This window comes from Bemisia tabaci, chromosome 10, assembly GCF_918797505.1.
Source record: "Bemisia tabaci chromosome 10, PGI_BMITA_v3".
Classification (NCBI taxonomy): Eukaryota; Metazoa; Arthropoda; class Insecta; order Hemiptera; family Aleyrodidae; genus Bemisia; species Bemisia tabaci.
The window spans coordinates 22,044,008-22,061,059 of record NC_092802.1 but is presented as its reverse complement, the minus strand read 5'-3'; the positions used below and the strand labels follow the sequence as shown (position 1 = coordinate 22,061,059).

The window sequence follows — 17,052 nt, the reverse complement described above, 5'->3', positions numbered from 1 at the left end:
TGTTCTGAGCAAGATGGTGAGGAAATCGCTTTCGTTACTGCCATGGAAAGTTCTCTGGAAGGCAGTGCGGTTGCCTGTTTGTCGGAAGCTCATGAAGTTACCTTCGTAGTTGATAGTGGTGCGACTCACCACATAGTGAGTGCGGAAGTCGGGAAATATTTAACTAATAAAGAAGACGTCACGTTCAATTTAACAATTGCTAACAAAAATCACTCAATATGTGCTAATCAACGCGGTACCCTTTTTGCAAGAAGTGAAAATCGAAATTTAAGAATTAATGATGTCCTTGTGTGCAAAGATTTAAAGTATAATCTGTTATCCGTCCCCAGAATTGAGGGGGAGGGCTGTGAAGTCATTTTTGCAGACGGCAAAGTAGTCTTTCTTAAAAATGGGAAACCATTTATGCACGGTGTAAAGCAAGGAAACCTTTATCTAGTGCGCGTAAATCTAAAAGCTCCTTTAAATCTCGTGGCTAACAGTGAGCTAATGCATCAACGGATGGGTCATTCGTCCCACTTTCCATGCAAAAGTGCGGTATGTGAAGTGTGCGTCACCTGTAAAATGACCAGAAAAGACTTCAAGCCTCTCGCTGAAGAAAGGAAACCGAAATCTGTTCTAGAAGTTGTCAGCTCAGACGTTGCTGGACCTATCACTCCAGAGACACATAATGGATACAGATATTATGTGAGTTTTACTGATCACTATACACATTTCAGTTTTGTTTACCCCATTGCAAACAAATCTGATGTCTTCGAAAAGTTCCTTGAGTTCGAGGCATTAGTAACTGCTCAACATGGAGCGAAGATATCACATCTCCGTTGTGATAATGGTGGTGAATACAGTTCCAACCGACTTCAAGAATTTTGCCGCCAGAAAGGGATTCATTTGGACTACACTGTTCCCAGAAATCCTGAACAGAACGGTGTTTCTGAAAGACTGAATCAGACGGTGATGAATATGGCACGGTGTATGCTCAAACAAGCAAAGCTAGATAAGAAGTTTTGGGCAGATGCTGTCTGTACTGCGGTTTACACTATTAATCGTCTTCCATCATCAGCTTTACAGAACAAGATACCTGCTGAATTATGGTATGGCAGAAAAGTTGATATCAGTAACATGAGAGTGTTCGGATCTCTAGCATATTCTCACATCCCTAAAGAAGACAGAGAAGGAAAACTAGCTGACAGAAGCAAGCCCATGGTACATCTTGGATACACTGCTGACGGTTATCGCCTGTGGGATCCTGAAAAACGAAAAATCACAACCTCTCGATCTGTACGATTTGATGAAACAAAATTTGGAATTCAAGAAAAGGAAACAGGAGATTTACAAACAGAAGATATACATGTGCACCTTGATACAAATGAAACCACGGAAACAGAAGCTTCGGTAAGAAGAGGAACACGAGAACGAAAACTCCCTCGGTATCTGGAAGATTTTGAAACTGGTCTGATGACAGCTTTATTCTCAGGACAACTTCCGTCAGAATTACCTTCGTCATACAAGGAAGCGGTACAAATGGGTTGGGAAGACTCCATTCAAGAAGAATTCACAGCACTAGAGAAGAACCACACCTGGGATATTGTCAGCATCACTCAAGTTCCAGAAGGTCAAACGTTGATAGACAGTAAATGGGTTTTCTCTGAGAAAGTGGTAAATAACGTGTTGGTAAAGAAATCTAGACTGGTAACTAGAGGTTTTTTACAAAATGATGTGGAAAATTTGTTTTCACCAGTTCCACGCATGTCTACAATTCGATTAATGTTTTCAATTGCACTTGAACACAATTTACAAATAATTATTAGATGTTAAATCAGCATTTTTACATTCGGAGTTAAAAGAAAGTGTGTACATGCGTTTACCGTCAGGGTTAAATGTCCCAAATCGAAAGAACAAAGTCTGTCGTCTTAGAAAAGCTCTTTATGGTTTAAGGCAATCTAGCAAGTGCTGGAATGGTGTTACTTATTTTATTTCATTTCACTCGTGATTATCCCATTCATTAGAATTACCGAGATAAAATGGCAAAGTTACCGGGAATTGATTACCAATAAAAGTGGTACTCTTTCTAGAAAAAAAAAACAGTAAAAATACCGGTTTTTAGGTAAACTTACCAGTCTGTCTCAGTAAAATTACTAATAATTGGTAAAAAAAAGTGAGATGGTAAAGGTACCAACGGACCGTGGTAAAAACGCCGGGAATTTTTTTTCAGTGTTGTTACCCGCTGTTTAATGTGTTATTATTGTGACCATGAGGCGCGTTCCACAAAACGGGAAGACTGCGGTGTGCATGCTGAACCCAAAATTTGAGGATTGAAAAATTTGTTTTTTTTTTCCCTTGCTTACCTTCGTCCCCGTCTTCCTCATTACTGCCATAGCGCCAGTCTCCTGCAGAGGCTGAAAAAGTAAATAAAAAGACAAAATTAGTGAAGACATTGCCGATTACTCTTTGCTACGCTTCAAAGTGCATTATAAAAGTTTAACACGACTAGAAATAACAATTATTTCCAACCATCAATTTCGACTAATTACTGCAACAGCCCCTAAAATTACAGTGCTGCCATTTCCCGGAAATGCACTGGAAAACAAACACATTGGGTCTAGAGTCCAGACTCTTGAAAACATTGACAAGAAAAAATACTCTCGATTCAACCGGATGCTTAAATCAAAACGAAATCCGCCAAAATTAAGAGGCTTGGTTCTCGATTTAAGCTAGATTCTGATTGAATCAAGAGTATTTTTCTTGTCGATGTTTTTAAGAGTCTGAACTCTAGATCCAATGTGTTTTTTTTTTTTCCAACGTGATTCCGAAAGTCGGAACTTTTCAAATAATCCGAAATTTTCCCGGAATCTTCTGAGTCCCCGGAATTTTCAGCTATTTCTGGGATTTCTTCGAAATTGGCTGTTTTTGGTCAGTTTGACCATTTATTTGATCAAATTTAGGTACTTTTTCATCAAATTTGACTATCTTCGGAACTAATGCCGGGCGTATTTTGGAATTTTTCCCCGAATTTTTTCTTGGAACTTTGGCAAATCGTAATATGTTTCTGCAAATCGTAATTATTTCGGAATCTTTTGATTTGCCTTTTTTCTTTTCCCCGGGACGTTCAGAAATTTCCGGGATTTCTTCGAAAGTTGCTGTTTTTGGTTAGCTTGACCATTACTTTGATCAAAAGGTACTTTTTCATAAATTTGACGATTTTTTGAACCAATGCCGGGCGTATCTCGGAATTTTTCCCCGGAATTTTCCCCCGAACTTTGGCAAATCGTAATATGTTTCCGCAAATCGTAATTATTTCGGTATCTTTTGATAAAATAAAATGTCAGTACTGCTGAGATATACGGTTTGCTATACAATTTTTAGACTTTTTCATGGACCAATGTGTAACTACTGCATAATAAGCGTGCTTGTTGTTCGCGAAAATAAGATAATAGGATTTGCAATTTGCATATTGCGACGAAGCCGTATACTTACCTGCTCTTGAATTTATATCCCCTTGAAAGTTTCACGTCAATCTCATTTCAATCAATGATTGAGAGGCTGTCAAGAGTGTAAATAAAGCTGGAGTACCTCAAACAACTCTTTAGTGTCGTAAAAAATATATATAAATACGTATTAACTTCCGCAAATATTCTATTTTTTATCCAGATCAAGAATCAGCAAGGATGAGTGGGTCAGCCATGGGTGGTGAAAGAGGTATGTACAAACTCACAAAATCTTGGTTATTAATACGTCTACGCCAAAAGTTTACTCAAACTATGGAAACACATAACATTGAAGTGATAATCTGCCGTAAGTAAAATATAATGGGTGCTGAACTGCTGATAGTGTAATGTTAATATTCTGCCGCTAGCTTTTGTGGAAAAAAATGACTCTAAAAAGGAGAGTAAAACTATGACTTTTGAACAATCGATGGAAATGATGACGAGCGTATTTAATGCGGCGTAATAATTGTATATATTTGGGTAACAGGGCCAAAATTTTACTCTATAAAAAAAATAATGAGAATAACGCTTAACGCATAACGCTCGAGGCTCCTCGGGAGGGGGAGGGAGGTCGGACAATGAAGCGGTCAGCGGGGCAACCGGCACACAAAGAATCGAGTCAATTAGAGAGGTCGGACATGAAATTTTTGACTAAACCTGAATATTTTGATGTTTTATCCGGCACATTTTAAAATTCAAGGGGTGCTTAAAGAAGAAAATTTTATAGGAAAACCAATGAAGCCACTTACAGGACCTCAACGTTTTGTATAAACGGCGTAATAAGCGTTTAAAGTTTCCAAATTTTGCTCGACCTCTCCCATTAACTCGATCCACTGTGCGGTAACCCCCTAGTTTAATGTAATCAAATCCGCGGGTCCGTATAGATGTTGGTCAACCGAAATTTGCTCTAGGAAGAGTGGTTGGTGGAGGCATCTGCCTCAGTGGCGTGGCGTGAATTGCGATGTATCGATTGTTATGCCATTTAAACATATGGTAAAGAATCGATTATGAAGGTTTTCGCTGCGAACACCCTGTTTATCGATCCTTTTCCATGGGTTTAAGTGGCATAACGATCGATATATCGCAAAGCACGCCACGCCACTGATCCGCCTCTCAGTCTATGGGAAATTATGGGTAAGGATTAAACAGGGAGAAACAATTTGTGAAAACCGTCTTTTCGGGGTCCTAAACCAGACTTAGTTAGAATGTTCCCTTCCTTGTTTGTGCTGATCATGGAACTGCGTCTAGATTATGAGTTTGTAATTAGAAGTCAATAGGAGAGTCCTTTGATACGGTTTTAAGCTGAAATTTTTCATAATTTGACTACGCAATATTTCGAAATATTATGAAGTATCTATGAAAAATTATCGTGTTTAATCATAAAGTTTACCGTAAAGATTTTTTTTTTTTTTTTTTTTTTTTTTTGAAAATTTAAACTCTCCGTTGGAAATGGTGATGAAGTCTGCTTAAAGGCCAAACTAATTCACCTTAAATCCGCTGATAATAGCAGAGAATTTTTTTTCATACGAGTGAAATTTTTCCATTTAATATTCTGGTTTCGATCTGGGAATATCTTTGTATTGTGTAAAATTTGAATACAATCACATTTTGCATCTATCATTTTTTTAATTCGGTGCTAATTTCCCGAGACTTCAGGCATGGCAGATGTGAAGTATGCTTTGATATCGGCTGGTTCTCTATTCATGTGAGTTACTAAAAAAAGAATAAAGACATTTTAATGATATCATCAGACTTTTTACTCGCATTATGAGAGACTCAATAGATGTCATTAGAGTATATACTACTATTAGTAGAGATTCACATGATGTCAGTATCTGTTTCCACGCGCCTGTTACCTGTTCCATATAGCTTGTGTTAATTTTTTTTTGAAAAAGTCAATGTGAGGAATATATCTATAATGAATTTGTGCTACTCGTGTGTGCAGGACTCCCGTCTGTTTTTCTACTGTGAAATCTACTTGTTGAAGTGCTCAGGTGCTCAGGAATGATGATATCCAAAAATACAACTCTTTTATCAAAATAGAGCCTCATAGTCATACATACCGATAAACTCAGCATCTCCCATTTCGGCATTATCAAGCTCGCTAATCAGCTGTTGGATATAACCTAAAACGAAGATGATATTATTTATTAGTAGATCATGATCATCAAAATACCCTCCCTCTCTAAGAGCTCAAATCTACTGATCTTCAATCTACTATCATCCCAATTTGAAGTTTTTCAAAATCGTGTGGCCAGGCTAACTTCCAATTCGCAAGACGATTTAACCAATCGCAACAACTAACTGAACAACGAAGGTGTTTGTACTCAGAATCAAAGAAATTGGCGCATGTTATTATGAGATTCGATATTGTAAAGACGCCATTTATTCGTTTAGGTTGTTTTTGCTAATACGTCATCATCAAAGCTATTGAAGTCATTTTACTTGAAGATTGTTCTAATTATTACATCTCCTTTTTCGAACCTAAAGCGCATTCAAACCCCTAAATGAACCACAGAGGGAACGTTGGAAGTTATCATGATATTACAATCTTACTTTCGAAATCATCATGAAAAATATGCGTTCACATTCAATTGCTCTGCCAAAACAGTCACCAGTGGCGTGGCGTGCTTTACAATATATCAATTGATCTACCATTTAAACTTATGGAAAAGGATCCATAAATAGAGTGTTCGTAACGAGCACCTTAATAATCGAGTCTTTTTTGATCGACCATTCCTGTCTTGCGACTGGTACATACCACTTATAGCGGGAAAGTCATGCTGGTCTATACATACTTCAATAAATTAGTCGTAGGTAGTGAGAGGTGATTATTAGCATTGGTGACTCAAGTGACTTATTTTGATACTCGCGCGGTATACAGTAACAAAAAACCATAAATGAGTAAAAATAGGATGTAATTAAAGAATATATGTGCGTCAGAGTCCAATAGTTTTCCTCGTTCTTGTCTTGTCAATGTTTGAATGCATTTTTCACCATACTTTGTAAACCCACGGTTATTTTCATTTCATGCATCTCTCAACTTGATTTTTTTCCCTCATGCTTATGGTTGTCCTTTAAAAGTTAAGCTTAAAGTTCCTCGATCCCGTCAATCAATATGTGACAGTTGATCGCAGTATATCTAGCTTATATGACATCCATTATCAACACGAGATGCACACGCTTTTTGTCATTATGAAAAAAAGAACAACATATACGTAGCCGCGGAAGCATACATACTTAAACCTCTCCATTAATGCAACTAACAATAAGTACCAATTTCCGCGTAGAATGCACCTTTAAGAGGATTTAATGAGTCACCTTAAATATGGATGTGTGGCGAGCGGCGCGCTACGCGAATCGCTACAAGGGTCAGAAGCAACAAAACGCCTTCAGTTACAAGCAATGCAACACGCGCATCCTCTAAGCTCGAATAGTTGTATTCAAGCGTCACCACCATCATAGTACTACGTGCATTAGGTACTATAATTTCAATAATTAAACACTAATCGCTTGTATTTCATTTGGAGCATTTCCGAAGGTTCAATAATACATTATTTTCAGAGCGGAATGTGACTTTCCTCCCGAGCAGAATATTACAGACTCCAAACAACTTTACAGAAGACGCATACGAATGATTTGAAATGGCTCGACATGTTATCATGGCTTAAATTTTGTCTAATAGACGAAGAATACGTTTAATCCTAATGGTTTATAAAATTAAAAGAAAAAAAATATTTTTATTTAGAAGATTGGCGCTTGTAACACTGCATTCTGAGATAATTTTTCGAGTGCAGGGGCGGATGTAATGCATATTATATGTGCGTTTATTGGCTTTTGAAGGTACTTGCGTTTGCTCCTAAATCCTTAAATTTGAACGTGATCAAAAAGGTGTGAGCAGCTAAACGGCCTCTCACAAACAAAAATTTACACTCGGTTTCTAAATTGACTTTTGAGGCTATGTTCACATATTGAACCAATCGATATCGATACAATCTCATCCGTTCGATTTATCGAATACAATCTATTTGTGAGCTGCCCGCCAGCCACTGACCGCATCGCGTATGCGAGAAATTCGTTTATTTAGCCGACTCTCTGTAAACCACGAATCCGCGTCTAAGACTCAGTGGCGTTGCGATCTATCGATTGATCTATCACTTAAACCCATGGAAAAGAATCGATAAACAGTGTGTTTGCAGCGAACACCTCAAATCGATTCTACAATATGGATTCAAATGGGGAAAGATCGATAATCGATCATTCACGCCTCGCCACTGCAAAGACTTGAGGAGCCCGTCAAAATCCGAGCGCTCCGGTATTTTGCGGGCTAAAATGCGAATCATAGCTATTTTGATGCATGGACATCAAACAACTGGAATCCATCCTACGTCTTGGCATTGTTTGCAGTGAATTTGTTTTAACAATCGCATTCCGCGGCTGGGACTTTCTTTCTTTGTGGTAGTTTGTATTTTACATATCTCTGATTCGGTTCGACCTTATGTAGTGGTGCACTGCTTTGCTAAGGAAGAGCGCCGTATGAACATTCGAGAGTTGCCAAATTTTCCCGAGTAAAATATGCATTTTTTAAGAAAGTTAGGCATATTTCTCCTCGAAAGTTTCAGATAATTTAGATTAAATTAGGAACAAAACAGTCTGAAAAATTGGAGAAAACACATTCAGAATTTTCCCAGGAAATTCGTTTTTTATTGAAGGAAATTTGGCAACGTCTGAATGCTCATACGGCGTTTTTCATTAGCACGGCAGGAGAGGGGAGGAGGAGGTTGAGAGAGCGTTACGCTATTTTGGAGTGGCGTGGCGTGCTTTGCGATAAATCGATTGATCTGCTATTCAAACTTACGAATGCTATATAAAATTACGATAAACAGGGCGTTCGCAACGAACACCTTAGTAATCGATTCTCTACCATAGCTTCAAATGGGGATTTATGGATAATCGATTATTCACGCCTCGCTACTGCTATTTTGTTTTCACATGTTGGAAGGATAGAGGAACATACGACATAAAGCGTTATATGGAGCGAGGCGGGGGCGGGGGGAATGGTTGAAATTGAGGTCGAAAATTTCCCCAAAATTGAGCCCAGGAGAAGAGATATGCTTATCAGTGGCGTTGCGTGCTTTGCAATATATCGATTGATCTGCGTTTACACCTCTGGAAAAAGATCGAAAAACAGGGTATTTGCAACAAACAACCTAATAATCTAGTCTTTACCATAGTTACACATGAGGATTTATCGATACTCGATCATTCGCGTGAACTGGCGCTTTTAAATTCCAATTCATCATTCTAACGGCCCTCAACTAACGAGCACATCCCTTTTTTCCGCCTGTCTCTGGTTCCGTTTAGCAGAAACACGTCCGATTACCCTGGACAGTGGCGTGGGGTGAATGATCAATTATCGATATTTCCCCATTTGAAGCTGTGGTGAAGAATCGATAAGTCGCGAACACCCTGTTTTTCGATCCTTCTTCGTACATTCGAATGGCAGATCAATTGACATATTGCAAAACCCGCCACGCTACTGCCTGGAATGTAGCTGAAATGATCATACTTTTTTCCTTGTGCATTGCGGTTGTTTAATTCTGAGACATCTCGTACTTTTGACACGTTGGGTTCGGTAGAAAAGAGAAAAAAACATGGAAATCGGAAGTATTTAATTAAATAACGCGCTCGAATGAAGGATAGTAGGAGAGGAGGGGAAGGAGGAGGAAAGTGTTAAACGGGGGGAGGGAGCAGAAATCCCTGCTTAGTCGGCCGGCTGAGAATGCACCGAAGTTCAGACTCTAACCCATTGACATAGAAACTGCTCTTACTGTCAAGGGTATGGAAGCGCCGAGGGGTGGCTAGGAGGAAGCAGGGACCTGCTTTGAATGCTGGCCAATGTTGCGCGCGCAAAAGTTCCGCAACGTTGTCAAATCTCAAAGCTAAAACAGGAAATAAGGGACGTCTTATCAAACAAATACCAAACCGGCTCGGCTGAAAGCTCAGCCGAAACGTTTTGGTATTATCTGGGTGATGAGAAGCCTCGTTACCCGCTGTTTAAATTGTTTCTTTGTGTATATCTTATCCCGGGCTGCAGAGCGTCAAACATATCTCATGAAGGACCTTCATTGCAGTATTTAAAAATATTCACACAGTTTTGAAAAAAAGGGTCGTTTACATACTACGAAACGGTATAGGGGTGGTTATGGGGAGATACATTTTGTAAGTGATGGAGAGGGAGGAGGTCCAAGGCTACGTTACATAATGCTTTGCGCTGTATTTTTAAATATTTTTAAGAGGGTATACTTTTAATTTTTGCTTTTTCATTTTATTTATTTATTATTTTTTTTGTTCCATTTTAATATGCACTGGAAAAAAAACACATTGGATCTAGAGTCCAGACTCCTAAAAACATTGACTCTTGAAAAAATACTCTTGATTCAATCAGATTTAAGCTTAAATCAAAAGGAAATCCGCTCAAATTAAGAGGCATGGTTCTTGATGTAAGCAAAAATCCGATTGAATCAAGAGTATTTTTTCTGGTCGATGTTTTTAAGGCTCTAGACTCAGATCCAATGTGTTTTTTTTCCCAGTGTGTTATTTCTTGATTCCTCTCTGTTCCTTTGCAATGAGTTATATGACTGAAAAATGTTCGGACAATTTATTTTGCCTCTTTTTTGAATTATTGATTCTATTCATTCTTTTCACTGATGAAAACGGAAGACTGGGATTTTTTTATCGTGAGGGGAGAGGAAGGATCAGAGAAACCATTGCATATTTTTAGAGGGCGGGACTCTACAATATACTTATTTTCATCAAAACTGGCAACGTCGTGAAGAGATTAAATCGCGCCAAAACGGAAAATTATGACGGATGCAGCTTCATACAGAGGCAACTCCGATGTCCGCGACACTTCTCTGATGATGACGTCACCGGGACGAGGTATTAAATCGACTGCTGGATGCGCGCGCTTTGGACCCTCCGACCTCCCCCCCCCTCCATCCCTCTGTCCCTTCCTCTCGCAAGTTCATTATCCCCCCTCCCACGCCCGGAGGTGGCAGCCTTTCGCTCACCTCTCCGAACTGGAACACAGAATTTTCTGAGTCTCGCTTTACAGGGATCGATTAATCGATTGTATTGGTTTTGGAAGACGCTTGAGTCCCTTGATAGAGGGAGTTGAGATAACGCGGCTTATGGATGTCACAAACGAGAATAAAGATTATACAAATCGGACGTTTACTGTAATCTTTGATGATTCCATTACCGAATTTCCATCCCCGTTCCCTCTCTCATTCCATTTATTCCTTGCCGTACCCCCCATTCCGAGGGCACGAGGCCGATTCAACGTAAGGTGATTCGATGGACGCCATATTTTGTGCCAGAACGATATGCGATATATCGCATAGATTGGTTCCAGTTTTTCAGCTACTCGTCATTTTTCTCTAATTTTGAGATCGCAATTCTGTTGCCACTTGCCAGGAGACTAAAAAATTCTTTAAACAATTTTGACAAACAAATTCAACATATTAAAGGCGTGGTTTTTATAGAGGAAAAATATAGCATTCGATACTGATGTCGAAACTGCACTCGAATGCGATATTTTTCCTCTAAAAAAACCACGCCTTTGATACGTTGAATTTTTTTGTCAAAATTAATAAGTGAATTTTTCTAGTCTCCTGGCAACAAAATTGCGATCTCAAAATTAGAGAAAATTGACGAGCAGTTGAAAAAAATGGAACCAATCGATGCGATACATCGCATATGGTTCTGACTCAAAATACGGCGTCCATCGAATCACCCTAAAACCGGTCTCGTCGTGTAATTCAAATCTTCAAAATATCATAATGCGTAATAGCCAAAATCTGAGGTCCGATTCGGATCTCTCGTCAAAAATCACTAAGAGTCCATGCATCGATACATCGCATATCGTTCCAACACAAAATACGGCGTCCATCGAATCACCCTAAAACCGGTCTCATCGCGTAATTCAACTCTTCAAAATATTATAATGCGTGATAGCCAGTTTCTGAGGTCAGATTCGGATTCCTTGTCAAAAAGCAACAAGGATCCATGTATCAAACGTCCGAATCGCATGCTGGGAAGGGTGTGGACAGGTTCCTCCGGCTCAACGTGGGTGGTCAGTAGGTCAGGAGTGGAAGAAACAGATAACGGAGAAATCAAATCTCGGAAATGAAATAGACGCCGGCCGGCCGGCGCTTCCGCAAATTCCTCAGCGATTGAGGAATGCGGCGCGGCGCGGCACAAAGGGATCGGAGCGGTCCTAGACAGAGTGGCGACAGGTGACGTGCGTTGGGAGTGCGTAGGGAAGGGAGGGGAGGGGATAGAGCGCGTAGCCTGTGGTTCACTTTTGCACCACCAGACGGCGTTGATTGTCAGATACTAAGCGCAAGGGCATAATTATACATTTTTAGTTTGATGATGATTGGGCTTCAGATCATGCTTGTGAGTGACGTAGACAGGGGGGGGGGAGGTGTGGGTACAGACCCCCCGCCCCACCTAGCCGCGTTAATTGTACCTTATTTTTTACTTTTAGAGGGTAGACATAAAATATTATTAGGGGAGTACACAAAATAATGGTAATTTACTACCACGGACACTCCCCGAAGACATCGATTATGTGAACCTTATAGTTCGCTTTTTTACAGCGATCTACAACTTCTGAAGCCGAGAACTTTCGAGCGTAATACGTACGTCAAGTTTAGTCCTTGTAATCGAAGTTTTTTTTTTTTTTTTTTTTTTTTTTATTATTATTATTACTGGCGCCGTATTTTGATGGTACGGAAGTGTTTGGTAAAATTAATGAATTTTAAAATAATTGTGTGGGTGGAAAGATTCAGTCCATATATACGTACACCGAAAAAAAAGTGAAGTTGATGTAACATTCTGGATGTAAAAAAAGTGTGAGAGGACTTATAAAATGCTGAATTACCCGCTACTGCAGCTCCTTCAGCAATGCCAAGATGTAAAACTAACTGCTATGGTGGGTAATTCAGCATTTTATAAGTCGTCGCACACTCTTTTCACATCCAGAATGTTAGAGTAACTTCACTTTTTTTTCGGTGTAAAAAAACGCCGTTATGCATGTCTAAATGCATCGATGCCATGTAGTATAATGATAAATAGTTTTTCAACCACGGGAACAGGACTGAACTCGCGTATTATTTAGGCCAGGTTGCTCCTTTTCGACATGAGCTTTAAGCTAATCATTTAGCTATTGATCGCAGACTCCGCAAGCTCGCGTACTTGTGAGTCATTCATCTGAAGTATGGGGTGGCGCAACCCTTAGGACCGTCAAGAGCAACTGAGCGTGGGTTCAGTCGAGAGTCAAAACTCGGGTATTTTGAAACGGTGGTCCTCAAATATTAGAGCCAGCTGGCAATGTCGAGATGACTACTTCATCGTACTTGAAAGACATTTTTCTCTGAAATATTGCTATATTAGTTGCCAGAAATGTGAAAGTTTTGTAAATGGAAGATAAACAGTATTGCCAACTTGCAAAATCACTACTGCTCAGGGTTTCCTATCGCATGTGTTTCGGTGTGTTTTTCAATGAAACGTTTTTTATGGATACCTGACCAACTTCAGCATGATTTCAGTTTCGGGGATGCTTAAAAAATGACTTTAAATGGTTGATTGACTATTCAATCGTTCTTCTAAGTGATGTAAACCTCCTCAACAAATACCTAACTACAATGGATACCGAACCTTGGGCACTAAATTTTGATTCTTCATCCGGAGATTACATAATACGCGGTGATAACATGCAGGTATATTTTCACAACACAAGAACGGAAAAACTAGAATTTTCCACGAACTATATTAAGTTGATCAGAGTGAAACTCTGATTAATCACTATCAACCTCGCGAGGAAAGTTTTGTAGGAGAGTAGAATCAAATAAGTTTTGCTCTACCATGTCTCCCGACTTTTTAGCCCTTCAAAATGGAAAAATCTGACCTTTTTATTTATTGCATTTGTTCAAAATTTTACGCTTAATCAGGTCCCAACATCGTTTTAGGCAGTTTTTGCCATTTAATATCAGAATTTTGGCCCTAAACAGCTGAAATGTCCTGTACCGTAGCCTGTCTGCGACTCAAGTGCGCAACTTTAACGCTTCATAACCATCATCTTGCATCTAAATACTTCCACTTCTGCTGTAAATTCACACTCAACTTGTACCTAACTTATTATTTTCAGTTATATTCATCCAAATAAGTGAAAATATTGACCGTCTTTGCGTCAAGCAGCCTTGTCTGCGGAATTCGCGTCCTGTACCGTAGCCCCCTTTTTTCAGCATCATTTCGTCCGTTAGAGTGCAGCACTTATGAACTTTGTTTACTTTTTTTTGCGTTATCGTGACTATCACACGCTGATGTCGAGCAGAGGAAAAAAAACCGCAATGAAACAGTAAATTTTGACCGTTTTTTATGAGTTTCTAGGTTTAACGACCATCTAGGATGTCCTTACCGTATACCTACCTTTTTAATGCATAAATCACTTCAAACTCTCGAATTTTGGTATTTTTTGATACGCTCTGATATCTTAACCTCAAATCCAGAATTTCAACCACATGCGTGAATATGCCCGAGCACCGTTGCCAATAATCACACGATTTGTCCGCACCGTAGCCGTCCGTACCGTAGCCCGTAGCCGTCCGGTACCGTAGCCCGTAGCTGACGCGCGATGCGGCCGGGTCTACGGTAAGTACGGACAAAATGTGAAAGTCATCCAAAAATCGGTGCGCTGTTTGATAGATCATCCCACTTTACTTTATTTTACCTATCACCAACATTTGGAATTTAAAAAAAAAGAGAGACGTATTTTTTTTTAGTACGACGCGACTTAGAAGAAGGAGGCTTTTTTTTCGATGATTGCATAAGGATCGCCATCTTTTTATTTTTTTCATTTTTTCTTTTAGGACTTTGAGTCCTCTTTTTCGTCTGAAGTTCATAGCAATTTATTCGTTTAATATTTATTCGTTAATATCTAACTTATTTTTTCTTATTGTCCTTTAAATATTTATTCAAGGTGATTTGTGACCACATTTTCAATAAATTTACCTTTTTGTTTTCTTTCTTATTTTGTAAAAGTGCACCTAAAACGTTCTAACGTTGTCAAGCTTGTTTTAAGAACTCAGCTTCTAAGATTTGTCCCTAATTATTTAATGCGTTTACTTTAAAATAAAAGCAGTTCATTATTTTTGAAAAACTGATTTACTTACTCTTTTTACCTTTATTGCCTGTAATTATTTATAAAAGTGGCACTTATAAGCTATGCTATAACTTAGCAGTTTATTCCCCAATGAATTTCAGTTCTTTATAATTCGGCCCTTGCATACAGTAATATTTACGAATGCCTCTTCGTCCTTACCGTAGTCCGTTTGTTCGTGCCGTAACGTAATTGTCCTGTACCGTAGACCAGTAAAAAATTGTACAATTTGGAGCTTTAAAAAGAGCAAACCTGTAGAAATTCTTTAAAAAAGTTGTCTACCACATCTTCTAAGTTATAGTTCTAAAGAAATTAATTAAAATTAAGCATTTAATTACATTTCCTGGCTTTTTTAGGAGAAAAATGATGGCGCAAAATTCTAGAAATCGGACTTTAGAGCAATTTGGGGGCTAAATTTTGAAAGTAAAAACTTTGAAGGATATTTTGTTTTATTCTTCTACAAGAATATAGCTCTATGAGTGGAAAAAATCTTAAAACGGTATTATTATCACACGTATTGATAGGAAAACAAGCCCGTTTAGTTGGTCTACGGTACGGACAAAAAATTTAACTTCCAGTGATAAAAGAGGCCAAAAAAAAATTTCTGTTGAAAACGAAGATTGACCACTATTAAAATCGACTTTCCAAGAGTATGAGGACTTCAGAAAACATGCTGAAGTTTTAAAATAACTAAAGTCACTTTTTTAAAAAACGATGGCTCCAAGAGCAAAACTTATTTGATTCTACTCAGGAATCTATTCACAGGTCTCGCCAAAATTACGAGTCCCTCATCGGTGGCTGAATACTGACTGAACTGGCTGAACTTTGCTTAACTAAATATGCCTTATTTACCCTCATGTTGTAATTTTAGAGCAGATATTTAAATAAAACTGCCTTTAAATTTGTTACGTATTTTTTTTTATACTCTAAGGAAAATTTAGGGATATTTTCATGGTTTTATATTGTCGCTAAGTTTATTGATAAAAAAAAATAAACCCCGATAAGAAATTAGGCTACGTGAAATACAGTAAAGCTGATTTCGGTCAAATTTATCCACTCTAACGTGCGCCGCCTATCTGCGTTTTTCTGCAAGATACAAAGTTTCTCCTTACGAAAAGTTCTGCTTCCTTGCGAAGTTTTGATTCGTCTCCTATGAATGCTGATTCTCCGCTGATGAGTTGATCTTTCTACGAAACTTTCCGGTAAGTTTACGCGCTCTAGGAGAACTTTGGAGCAGCCTTGCCGATGGCGCTCTATAATTCTCACTGATTTTGTGAACTTTGAATTTTTGAAGTTAAGAACTTTATATAGGCTGATCGGTGCTTTCATCTTCCGTCTGAATTTTAAAACCAACAAGGACGTAGTTAAGAAGGTTCTGGTGGAGGCCTGTCTCCAACAGAAGACAGCCCCCCCTCTCCTCAGAGAAATTGTGACCGTGGATAGCCTCTCAGTACGAGGAGGCTCTCTTAAAGTTCAAATCCGCCACCCAACAAAATTTTTCCTCCAATCACCCGTTTACCGATTGGTATAAGTTGTTATTTGTGTGTGTGTGTACTAAGGGAGCGTGCCGTTTTACGATGATACCACTATTCGACCACTCGGGAGGTCGCGTTGCCTATACTATAAATTGAAGGCGAATTGATACGATGTCAAAGCCAGGTTGATTTGACAGCAAAGTTTGATTAACCAGTCACAAACGCTCGTTCTTATCAGTTGCAGCCATTTCTCATAGCATGGCAGATATCTATCTCGCACTCATTTGAGTCCCCTCAATACAACTCAAATTCAATGTTTAGCGTTTATGATTCAACTTTTCAGGCTCATTTATAGCTGTATACATCTTTCAAATATGCTGCTTGAATTTGTAACTCTTAACATAATATAACTATGTCGTAATAATAAAATAATCGCTGATTTTGAAGTCAAATTTTTTGTAACTTTGTCGATTTTGGTTTTTTTTTGGAACTACCAATGAAGATTTACTCAAGAGGCACTCAATAGACGAACTTAGGGTTGCATGTATTTGACCAGTACACAGCCTGTTGGTAACTTTTACTGAAAGTCCTATAGATCGGGGTCTTGGATATGTTCTCTCTTCTCGCTTCCCGTGCTGCCGTGCTGAGGAAGGACACCGTATGAACACCCAAGAGTTGCCAAATTTCCCCTCGGAAAAACATGGATTTGTAAGGAAATTTTTGAGTATTTTTCCTTGAAATTTTCGGACACTTCAGGTAGAATTGATGACAAAATTCTGAATGAAACTGAAAGGAAAATATGTATACGATTTTCAGAAAATTTGTGATTCGGCAAAGGAAATTTGGTAACGTCTAAAGGCTCAAACGG

At 38.8% G+C, this 17,052-nt stretch overlaps 1 protein-coding gene across 2 annotated transcripts in view; it reads right to left on the bottom strand.

The window, feature by feature from the left end:
- Positions 1 to 17,052, bottom strand: part of LOC109037833 (carbonic anhydrase 2) — a 65,141-nt gene that overhangs the window by 24,365 nt on the left and 23,724 nt on the right. Inside the window, exons 2-3 of one of the 2 annotated variants that reach the window (XM_072305363.1) lie at positions 5,546 to 5,608; positions 2,343 to 2,393 (exon numbers count right to left, since the gene is read on the bottom strand). In XM_072305363.1, coding sequence (XP_072161464.1) covers positions 2,343 to 2,393; positions 5,546 to 5,608 — 114 coding nt within the window. The remainder of the gene's footprint in view (positions 1 to 2,342; positions 2,394 to 5,545; positions 5,609 to 17,052) is intronic. The other variant, XM_072305364.1, reaches the window with a different exon arrangement.